Source organism: Poeciliopsis prolifica, unplaced genomic scaffold (genome assembly GCF_027474105.1).
Source record: "Poeciliopsis prolifica strain line A6 unplaced genomic scaffold, Auburn_PproV2 SCAFFOLD005, whole genome shotgun sequence".
Classification (NCBI taxonomy): Eukaryota; Metazoa; Chordata; class Actinopteri; order Cyprinodontiformes; family Poeciliidae; genus Poeciliopsis; species Poeciliopsis prolifica.
In genome coordinates this window covers 11132024-11144578 of record NW_026562380.1, presented here as the reverse complement: position 1 = coordinate 11144578, position 12555 = coordinate 11132024, and the positions used below count along the sequence as shown (strand labels likewise).

General features: G+C 38.7%; 1 protein-coding gene across 1 annotated transcript in view; it reads left to right on the top strand.

Moving 5' to 3' along the window:
- The window catches only part of lrmda (leucine rich melanocyte differentiation associated), a 239107-nt gene extending 237082 nt beyond the window's left edge, over nt 1–2025 (top strand). The window contains exon 7 of the mRNA XM_055030257.1: nt 145–2025. Coding sequence (XP_054886232.1) covers nt 145–224 — 80 coding nt within the window. The 3' untranslated portion in view covers nt 225–2025. The remainder of the gene's footprint in view (nt 1–144) is intronic.
- The last annotated feature ends 10530 nt before the right edge of the window (nt 2026–12555 follow it).

Below are 12555 nucleotides of genomic sequence, written 5' to 3'. Positions count from 1 at the left end.
CTGATCAAGCTCAAAACGTTGCAGTTCTGGTCACAAGTCGATTTCTCTGCTTCGCCAGTCATGAATTTTTACTCCAGAATTGCTGGCATAAAAAGATAATCCAACTGTGATTTACACCTAAACTTTGTTTTATTCTCTTTTTAGGCGTATTCGCCAAGTGTCGCTACATCTACTATGGCAAGCACTCAGAAGGCAACAGATTCATCCGAAACGATCAGCTCTGATGTCCACAGGATGCTCTCGGAGGAGTCACTCTTTTTTTTTTATTTATAAGCACTGGATTTTTTTTTCAATCACCTAATCTATTGCTGGAAAACAAAAGACAAATTTTATTCAAATATGCTGTTGTAGTTATGCATGATGAATACTTTCTTGATCATATTAAATTTTAGAGCCATTGTTTTAGCCTCCTCTCCTGAGCTGAGCCTACTTCTGTTTTCCTGCTTGCAGCTCAGAGTCAGAGATGACACTCCCACTGACATGATTGCCTCTAAGCATCAGCTGCAACACAACTCTCTCTCACACACACACACACGGACCGTCTCCCTGCCTTATTGTCTTACACACAGCGAGCAACAAACATATCCAGGCAATTGCTTCCTTTTCTTTGACACCCATGATGGATCACTTGTCCACAACAGCTTCTAATCAAGGGTGAAGGGGGTGGCGGTCACACACCTGGGCCCTAACATGGACTCATTTTCTTCATTCTCTTATTCTTCCTTTCTCTTTTTTCTCCTGCGCTTGCGCTCACAACTGCTGTTTAAGTTATTAAGATAAGAGGTGAGAGAAACTGGTGAAAGCAGCAATAGCTGAGAATCGGTGTCTTCAGTAACATGCACAGCAGCATTCCAGATTTTGACATTGTTCTAGACAGTGAAATTGTATTTGTGGGAGCTGTAAATAGGTTTCTATTCTTATTGCTGTTTACATGTTACAGAGCATTGTGGGATTACATCCTCCTACACCATTTGATATGTTTGGCCCATCTGGAGCCCTAATTACCTATATGCCCTTCAAAACATGAAGCTTTACTTTTTTTCTTGCCATTAACAGTTCTCTTTTTGGCACCTGCTCTGTTCTCCACTAAATCTGTTGAAATTTCTGCTGGATTCACTGTCAAATTGAAAGATTTGTTATTTTTACCTTTTTTTTTTTTTTTTTTTTTTTTTTTTTTTACAATTTTCACTAAAACAACTTTCCTGAGTGTTAATAGAATCATTAACATAAACCACTGACTATATTCTTATCACACAACATAATTTTTCCATCTGTCCATTTCTGGTAGAAGTTTAGTGAAGTCTGATCAGATTGTTTTACAGTTCTAAATGGCGGCTTGTGAAGACTGATGAGGCTCATTACAATCTTTTTTTCTAACCTGACAATTTAAAACAGCCCAGCTTCTCTCCCAGCAGTAGTTTGCAAGTGTATGGCAATCAGTGACAAAGTAAGTGAGATGGACCACAACAGGTGAAACTCATCAAATGGAGTGTAAAATTTATCTTTGGGATACCTTTCCTAAAAAAGAAAAAAATGTCTGACTGAGATAATACTTTGGTATTGGATTCTCATAATTCATCGAACATTATTGTTCTTAATCTTATTGAGTTTTTTTCCCCACTATGTCTTAGCCTTTGTACTTGCTGTGGTGTTTTCTTTATTTGTACTGAGATATACTGTCAATTATAAATGAGCTGTGAAGACATGCACTGAAGTTTCTAATTGATTGTCCCGCTTATGTGAAAAATGTTCCTATGTGTTTATTATTACTGTTAATCTTGCACACTGTGTTTCTCATACTATGGCTTCAAGGGAACCTTCCAGATGAAGATTTTGAACTAACATTTAATTTCTAACAGCTCATCTAAGAAAAAAAAAATCATTGTTGTGTGATTAAATGGGCTGAACTCAAATGTGGTGAAGTTGTGTTTTTATGTATGTCTACTCCTGGACCGGTTCAATACATTGATACCTAACAGTGAAATATTAGTTTTACATAAATCCAATAAAATGGATAAAACGTTATTTCAGTGTTACTTGTTAATCCAGCTGAAATTTTACGTCATATCATGACTACATTTTAGTGCTGAGAAGAACTAATTTGTGAGAAGATTGAGAGGTTTAATATCTGTGGGGCTTGAAAGCAGTCATGTTTATGTTCAGTACAGCATGTCACTCATCTACAAGCAGATAAAGAAAAGGTCAGAGATAGCCTAATGCAATGTTTGTTCCCAATATATCTCTTTGTTTAGGTCCCTGTTTTTATTAGCTTAAACATTTGTTCCAGTTTCAGAGATGTGTGTATGCGTGTGAGGAAGAGTGAGAGAGTGCCTTCCTGCATGTGTTTATACACTTCACAACTTCCTACAGGATTGTGTGACCACATTCCAGATGACATGCTGCTCAGGAGCCTGGTCACTAGTGCTGGCGCTTCAGAATGACAAGGTTTATTTGTCTGTGTTTTGATATGCTCAGAGGAAACTGAGGCTGACAGCCGGAGGAGGCAGGAAGAGGGGAGCCACAACAAGTCCCCCCCCTCCACAAAACACAAAATGTCATCCTTCCCCTGGCTGCGGCATGCACCCAGCCATCCTGCTGAAAAGAGCAGACATTTAAAACTTTGTGACATGTGTCACAGGCACTGCCATTGAGCCTGTGCCACTGACGGAGCTGGAATTGACAGGCTCCAAGCCACCGGAGCTGGCTGGGGGACACACCGAGTTTGGTGTGTGTCACTTCCCATCCTTGTCAGGGACGCATCCTGAGCTGCCACACCAACACAAACTGCATTACAGGGTGGGTGGGGACTGCCAGAAAGGGTTGACATATGCTTGACATGCGCCTCTGTGCATGTGAAGGGATGAATGGGACGCTCGGCATCACAGACAGTAGATTAATTAAGGTATGAGCCTCAGATCTACCTGTAGGCAATGACCCTCGTGATCCTCGGCTCTATTGCTGCATCTTAGGAACTTTGTGGATGAACAAATGGCACACCACTTCATCACTGCAGATCACTGACATTCTGATACAGTAACCCTGGAGGCTCAACTAGTAGCCTCAGTGTGTGCATATATCCAAATGTGTGCACTTAAATAGATGGTCTAACTTTTAAGCTCATTATTTTCACTTTGTTTGCACAAGTCTTAACTAGCTGAGTGTGTGCAGTTTTATTTATGTTTTACGCATTAGTTCCCTGATTGTGCCAAGCTGAACGTTAATCCTGCACAAACTTCATAATGCTGTTGTGAAATTTAAAGTGGAGCTTAATTAAATGTTACTCATTAAGACCTACAGATAACAGCTGGGGTGCACCAAGAAAATATTATAACCCACCTCTGGTTATCAGTTTTGTAAAGCTCTGATCTGATGTATTCAATTTGAGTAAATTCCAATTTATTCTTATGAACTGTAAATAACAAAGCACTTGTTTCTCCTCGTGGATAAATTCAAAACACAATTGTCCTAGCAGGAAATTGTTTGCCGTACAGTTATTTCTAGGTTTTCTACTTTTAAAAAATTTGCAAAAATCTGAAAAACCTTGTTCAACATTTTCGTAATATATGTAGAATTTTGCAGAAAAAGGTTTATACAATTTACATACATAACATATAACAATAAACAAGCAACAAAACATCACATTTTCTCAAATGGCCTAAAGAAACATAAAATTACTAGATTGTTGGAGATAATCTACATTCTAGTTATAATAAATCAAAGGCAACTCTAAGCAAATTAATGTTGACCTTGATTTAAAGGAACTCGGCGTTTCAGTGCTTGCAGTTTTAAGGAAGTTTAATCCTGAAAAGCAGTGGGGCCTGCAATGAGAGACAAATCACCCCATCAGCAGCGATCAGCCCACAGTCGGATGATTGATTGACATTACTCAAGTTAAAGAAGATAGAAGTAAAAAAAAAAAAAAAAAAAGACATCTTTATGAATGACAACTGTCCATCGTACAGAGGAGCAGCCCTCCTTGCTTAAGCAACATCTTCTTCACTTTCTCGTCCCTATCCACCATCTCTCTCTCTTGCTGACATGCAAACCCTGTCTCTCCTGCACCTGACTGCATTTGGCAGCACGCTGCTGTCTCATTTGATCCAGAGAGGCTTGAGGGGGAGAAGTGGCCCTTATTTCCGGGCCTGGCTGGTCCTCGATGAGTAACATTTGTCATTCAAGGTTGTGCTGTTGTAATTAGCTTGTCAGTGGACACCGGGCTGAGCTGGCTCTTTCTGCTAAGAAATATGGACAGACTGACATGGGACCTGACAGCCAGTCGATAATGTGGCAATTAATGTCATAAATAATTCCACTGCCAATTATATCAAAATGGACCCTGTTCTTTCACAGGGCCTGCTAGTCCCTTATCATTTCTTCTGATAAGGGGGAACACCCATCTTCCTCCACCCTATAATTATTAGGCTTTTTATATGTAAATAGAATCTCACTTCTCTAAGTGTTTATAGAACAGGGGTGCGCAAGTAGCTGGGAACAGACAAGAACAATAAAATGCTAATACAGTGAATTGCAAAGTATTTTTAGACCTTGAAATGTGAATGTATTTCATCAAACTTTCACGTGTAATGCATCATTGTGAAATGGAAGAAAAAGTACTGTTATACATATAAAAACCTGAAAAGTATAGCATTCATGTGTTTAAAATCAAGTGCAACCAACTTCCATCCAAATTGTAATTAGCGGCTGCAGCTGTTCTTTATGTGATTATAGAATGGGGTGCACAAGTAAATACAGCTGTTCTGGGAAGGCCTCAGAGGTTTGAATTTGTAAACAAACGACGTCAAAAGATCAAGGAACATGGCAGATATGTCATGGAGAAAATGATGGAGAAAGTTACAGCGGAGTTTAGGTTGTAAAACAATATCCCAATGTTTGAACATCTCATTCAGCTCTGCTCAATCCTTCATCTGCAAATAGAAAGAGATTGGCAAAACTGTCAGCCTATGAAGACATGACAGTCCCCCCAAGCTGGCACTCAGGGCAGAAAAGCAGCCAGTTGGCAGAAGAATCTGTTAGCCTGACAATTAATAGTCGTGTTCCCCAAATCTGGGGAGCACGACTTGGGAAGCACTCACCAAAAATGTTTGGTCAAATCAAACATTTTGATTTGACCAGAATCAAAATTGGAATGATATCAGCATTGGGAATGATATCACAGATGATGGGAAACTGCACGGAGCTATATGCAGGAGAATCCTGTGTATAAATATACAAACAGAGCTTTATTGGAAATATTTCTTAAAGCAGTCAAAGCCCAGACCTAAATCCAAATAAGAAACTTTGCAGTGTGAATTGGCTTAAGCTAATTTGGAACTTACACAAATAAATCACTCTCTAAATATGCAAATTCGATAGACTTGCCCCCAAAATAGCTGGAGCTGCGGTGAAAGCTAGTACAGCAACGTTTTGAAATACAGGGGCTGACGACAAATGCTCACCACACTTTTCAGATATTTTTTAATTCATTTATTTATTTATTTTACTTAACATAATTTTTCTTCCATTTTGGCTTTAATGTATTTTGTTTATATCATATCCCAATCCAAATAAATGTCTATTCTGATAAATTACTCAGATATTTAAAGCTGGAATAAGACACAATTCTGAAAAAGTCAAGGCACATTATGGGGCCTTGGCCTTCATGTAGCTTCAAGGAAGCTTCATGGAAGACCAGATGTCACTGACATGATCAACAGTGAGGAAGAAAAACTTTAGTTGAAAGTGTGCACAATGAAATGAGAGGTATCGATTTGAGCTGATATTCTAAAGGTTGCAAAAGCTTAACCAGCAGTGAGAATATTGATCCTGACATCAGTTTGTTTGGTGGGAAAAATTATATCCATTCGCTGTCTTCAAGATGCAGGTCAATCAATTACAGCAAGTGAGAATAAATGATGAGTCCAAACCCACATGGGGTTCACTGCATAGTAAATGTGCAGCACATTGGAAGGAAGTAAAAGCAGAAAAAAAGGGAATTTGCCCAGAAATGCGTTATTATCCAGCTCCCCGGCCTGCTTCCATGAGCTCATTTGTCTCCACAAGTGACTCACTCACTGTGAACGGCCCCCATCAGCACGACACTAAACTCTCCCTGTGAAATGTATGAGCAAATAAAGTGAGCTCAACACATGTAAAACCCTCCTAATGCATTGTAAAGCAGCTTTAAACACATCAGATGTATCTTCGGCGTCGGGAAGGTCGCCTGGATAGTAATAGATGGCCTACGCCGAGGAGTCTCAAGGTCGTGTCAAATTCGACTACATAATGCATGATTTCCCGTTACTCACACTGGCACCAATCACACGGTGCACGGCCTTGAGATGAAAATTTTGCAGAGTAAATCAGCCTCCTCAATGGCGTTTCTATTACCCCTCCTTGTGCAGTGACAGAGTAAATGAATAATTCTAAATAATAACACATAGCAACAAATCATATTTATTAGCACATGAGAGAAAAGCAGCAGTGGCTGTGAAATTGTTTTTTGGTTTCTTGTGTTTTTGTTTTTTTTTCATTCCTTCATCTTGCCTGTATGGCTTTAACATCTTTTTTGTTGCTGTTAGTTGTGTTCAGATGTGAAAACATGTCCTTTGTACTTTATGGAGATGAGGGTGTCACTCCTCCACTTGTCACTGTCCTCTTGTTAGATTGTGTGTATAATTATTGTGTCATTCACTGCACGAAAGCTGCTTTCTTTGAATCAGCCAGTTAAATGACCCTGTTAGCATAATTAATTTAAGCATCCTGGGGGGGCGGCAAAGTTCCAGACTCATGAATATTAATTATTGTCAATTTCAGCTCTAAATATTGTAATGAAACACGCTTTTGTTTTTTGTTTGTTTTGAAGTGATATGCTGTTTGTTACATCAATTCTTGATTTTGACCTCCCTCCAGTGCTCCTTTTAACTGATTTATGTAGAAAATGGCGAAATAAATATTTCAGCATACACTTTCATTTGTTTACTTTAACAATCATTGTGCAGAGAAACATTCATTAAATATACAGTTATGTGGCGGAGGGCATTTGAAATATGTATTTGAATGTTAGGTCCTACAACAACTCTTCACTCAGTGCATCAAAGATTGATTTTGAAGAAGCAAAAGCTTCAAGAAAAGATTTTGGAAATATTGGCATGGAAACATTTTTTTGATAACATCAGAGCGAACAAACCAAACTGTGACATACATCTTTTTTTCTCACAATGATTATCTTGCAAGACTCCTTAGTAAAAGTATCTGGTATCATAAGACATGAATCAACTAGACCAATGTAGCTTGATAATAACTGAAAAAGTAATGTATTTCTGTAAAACAAGTCAGAATGTGAAACTCTTAAAGGCTCCCCACATACAAGGAACTTATTGCAAGTTTATGTTTATATTCTATGCACCTGCATCTTTCACTATTTATTTTGGTGTCTATTACAGGACAAATCATGGACCTTCAGTGTTGTGTGAGCAAGAGTTTTTTCTGTAGTATTACTTGAGGCGGTCTCCTTGGGGTCCTCTGGAGGGCAGCCTTCGAAAACCGCCCAGCCTGGCCTCGGCAGATGACGGTGACATATGGAGGAAGTCAAGTTTTGACAAACAGCTGTGAGTAATGATGGGGACAAGGTGTGGGAGATCTGTCTTAAGATGTGGAAATCTAGCTTGGCTTCCCGGGGGTGTGACTAAGAGCAAATGAAATTCTTGACTCATGAATACTCTAGAGGTAAAGGGAGTAATGTATATTCTTGAAATTGTTGGTTTTCTTGAGATAACATTCAGAGGTTTTGGTGGTCAGATTTCACTTTCCAAATTAGGAAACTCCACCTACTGTCATAAGTTGAAAACCAAGTGGTTAAAAAAGTGATCAAAGCTCAAAATTTTTTACACGTTGGGAACAATTTGAAGAAATGAAGAAAATTTAACTGCTCTTGAAAGAGAGATATGGGCAATAGTTAGGCATATTAAAATATTGTTTTTCAGTTTTTCAATTTGGAAAACAAATTACTTAAAAAACTTAAAACTAAAATAAATAATGCTTGCCTGTGAATCTCTGTATATTTCAGGCTCCAGATTCGTTGTATATACTGTATTTTCCCAATTGTTGTTCTTCTGTGCTGTTTCCAGACAGTACAATTTTTCCAGAGAGCAAAGCATTATGACGAATGTACACAACATTAATTATTTAAGCCACACAATTTTTTTTTTTTTGACAGAATAAGCATCTCTGCACTAGTTTTACGTGGGACACACCCCTTTCAATTATTGATGCAGTTGTAGACATACAGAATTATCCCTGCCATTATTGTTGGTCCTGTTTTTTTGTTTGTTTGTTTTTGGTTTTAAGTGTTTCCCACATGTACACGTAATTACTGTTAAAAATGCTAATTGATTTGGTAACTGATGCTGGACTGCTGTTACTTGGGAAACAACTGTATGTTTTTGAATGTGCCTGTGTTTCTCATTGAGCTTCATTAAATGCAGGTCTGTCCATGAACGGTTGCTGAGGACATATAAAGTTTGTTTTGCACTTTTTTATCCATCCTAAGGCAACTTGTCAATATGTTTTGCAGTTCTTGATAAAATATCAGACACTTCTCTGCACCTTAACTGAAAAAAGACTGGACAATTCAAGGATTAATTAGTACTGAATTAGAAAACATTATCATGGATTCAGCTGGCAATTCAAGCTCCTTATTTTGCATGTATTGTCCTCTTTTGGACAAGTTTCATCTGTGAGGTCACCATGACAGATGAAGAGCAATAACCACAGGAAGTTGAGAATAAGTTCAATCAAATTCTGTATGCTACAAACATTTCAAAACATTTACCATATGCTTGTGGAAATGTAATGAAGTAACATAAAATATTGATCTCCTCACAAGAGTTAGTTGGTATGTCCCTGAGCTAAAGCTTTATTGGTTTTTATGCTTCTCATCTAAGCATTCGTACAGTTCAGTTGTTAACCTTCCCAGTTCTGCAATGATTTATGTTCCTTTTCTATTAGATGGGCTGAGAGGCTTAACCTTGTCTGTCTTTCCAAACATATTGATCAGCTTGTGAGAAGAGATGGGTTATGAGACCAACTGCAAAAGCTGAGCTACAATTAACTGTCTTTGCTCTAATAAATATTGCAAAATAGGAGACATTTCAGATTGTACCTTCATTTTATGACTGACAATTACTGATGGCTAATAATAAAACTATAGAGTTTATGCCAGCTTATTTAATAAGTCCCAATGGTTTATTAAAATGAGGATCTGCCATATGCAAGTCCAAGCTGTGAGGTTTCAAATTAGCAACTTTTGGCCTTTGTCACATCTTACCATGTTACAACCACAAGCTATAATGTATTTTGTGGAAGAGGGTTTCTGGTCAGATGAGACCAAGATTGAACTTTTTGGCCTAAATGCAAAGCACAATATGTGGCAAAAAATCCACAGTCCTACAGAAAATCTGTTAGACTCTCAGTTGCATGTCTCCCACACTCTGTTTTGTAAGAGACAGCAAAACCCTGAGACTGAGGTGAAGATTCAGCTTCCAGCAGGAGAACAACTGTAATCACACAACCAAAGCATCAATAGAGTACTGTAGATCAAAGCTTATTTGTGTATTAGACTAATCTAATCAAAGCCTAAATCTAACTCCTCTGGAGATCAACACTAAAGTGTGTGGTTGGTATGTGACAAATGAGGCAAATGTGGAAAAAAGTTCAAGCAATATACACAGATATTAACACACTCTCTGTTGTTGAGTGTGTTAATATCTGTCTTTTGGATAAAAAAAAAAAATCCTCCCATCAGCGATAGGATTAGACACAAAGAACTTCACCAGAAGAAGACATTCGACTCAAATTACAAATGGCAGTGTCAGGCAGAAAAAAAGGGAAAAGCCAACCCTTGTGCCTTTGTTGTTCTGCTTTAATTCCGTTAATCGCCCCAAGGTAAAGATTAGCTGCTCTTGCCAATTTAATTCAGCCTCAAATGATGTTGCTACAAGGTCACTACTTCTTTTCTTCATCTCTTATTCTTTCTTTTCACTCTTTCCCTTCCTTCCTCCTCCCTCCTTCCTCCATCCTACCTAACACTCTCCCCCATTTCTCTTTCTTGGCGAGCAGGATTGAGTTGTCATGTAGTTCTAATAGGCAGCACGGGGAATCATTAGTCCACCCCAGCTCCCTGACTGATGGGTATTTCACTCCAATCATCTGAGTGCTGTGCGTGTGTTTGTGTACGTGTGTGTGGATGAGAAAGAGGGGAGTGTCTGGCCTCCCCCTCCAGCACACACACACACACACACACACATTTTCTGCCACGGACACTCCCGCCCACCAGCATTTCGTCCCGCAACGTGTGCCTGTTCTATTGACGGTGTGTCAGAGCTGAGGAGAGATGTCTTAATCAACTTGGACACACTGGGCATTGATTTGACAAGCTGCTGTAATGACCTTCTTGTTTTCGTAAAGGATCCCTGTTTATCTGGGCCGCAGCCGATGCACGGAGCATGCCTCATTGTCATGGAAACTATTATCATGGATTCGGAACGATGCTCCGTCTTCAGATCTCTCCTCTACTTCTCTGTCACATAAAGAAAACAAATTGTAACTTTCACACTACGCTGCAGACGTTGATGCAGTTCGAGGTGGCCTTTATGTGTGTTTGTTCGTGATTGAGATGTTTAACGCTTCGAGACACAAATTGTCAGGGGTCAAAAGGGAGATGGTGTAATTGGTGTCAACATCTTTCATGTCAATGTTATGGAAATCATTACAGACTGAATGGATTGGCTGAGCAGGCTCAATACTCCCTTGACGGACGTTACATTCACTTGCCTCTGAGCTCTTTGAGCAAATGCTATTAAACATTATAGCTCATTGATTTACTAAATGACCCTTGAGTACATCTGAAACTTTCAGGATGAGTCAACATTTTTTATTTTTAAAAAAACATTGTGTTTTGCGAAATTACTCACCTTTCTGAGTTAATACTTTTCTGAAAACCTTTTGACTCCACCTTTTCAAATGCATTCATGTGCTGCAATTTTAACACATAAAAATTCTTTATTCCAGACCATTCCATTGCTGCTCTGGTTGTATGTTTATAGTCTTTATCCTGCTAAAAGATGGACCTCAAGTTTGTTGTAGTTGTTTCTCACAGGATTCTTTGTATTTAAATCCATCCATTATGCCATGTCTTCTTGAATTAAAAATCACCTCCACAGCCTCACACTTCCACTACCATGCATCACATTATCAGTAGTGAGATTATGTGTCAAATGTTTGGAGGCATTCCAAGCTGCTTTTTTTTTATTATCTCATTTGACCAGAATTTTTCTTTTTTTTTTCCCTAAATGTCTGCTGTGTCACATTTGTGTTTTATATCAAAATTCAGAGAGGCTTTTTATTACTTTCTTTTAAGAATCTTGCAACTCCTCCATATAGGCTTTTGAAATGCTTGTGGTTTACAACATGTTTCATAGATAGTTTCTTTAACCTGAGTTGCAGATCTCTGAAGCCCACTCAGAGTTACGCAGATGATGGCCAAGTTCAGGTGGGCTCCATCTACCATTTAGTTGACTTCTCGGGGCATTTGAATACCAGATTTTGTTTGGAATAACAGAATAATTCTTTAAAGAATTTATTTGCCAAAAAAAAGTTAACCACATTCTCTTTTCTTCATCTACTTTATAACTGCTGCCTTGATGTAATAAAATGATAAAATTGCATTTGTAAGTCACTGCAAGCAGAAATATTTTAAACCATAAGTTTATTGAATGATCCCTGATTAGTTTAAGTCTCCAATTTAGGCCAATGAAGAGAGATACAATCCTTTTCGGGTTTAGCCTGGTACTGCACCACATAGCTCACGACCACAAACTCATGTTCCTTTCCTTAAAGAAGAAAAGAAGACGAGATGATTTGTAGGGATCTCAGGTTTTGAATGCTGTCAGCTTCTGTCAGGGCAATCAGCAACTATCAGCCTCCCTTGAATGGCCCCGCAGCAGACGGTAAATATTATTGGCATCCTGACACCCTCTCGCCGCAGCGAAGTGTGTAAAATTGTTAATAAGGGACATGATGGGCCCGCTGCGTGCCGTCCTGAGAATGGAAAAAGCTCACTCTTGTTGGCAATTATCTAAATAACAGGATGAGGAGAGTGAGCACAGGTGATTTAAATCCTCTGCTGAGTGGTGGAGAGCTTTGTTTTGGCAGGAAGGAAGTGAAGGAAGGTCAGCGGGGCCGCATGGTAAATGCCGTCCTTGTGCTTTATTCATCTGTAAAACTTCTTATAAAACACGCAGAGATCCTTCTAGGCACTGTTTGTTAAAATTACTGAAGATACAATTTATGTACAGTACAAGGTACTTTAATGCTTGAGGGCTATTCAGCATTACATTTAGAAGTAATCTCCAAGATAATAAAAAAGCAAGGCTAAAGGTTGTTGGAAGTGTCAGCTTTAAGTGCGGTTGCTTGTTTACTGAAATCCGCTGTGAGAAGTTATTTCAATGCCTCCTTCTGAAAGTCTCAATGTGACACTATGATAAGGCAGCCGCTGTT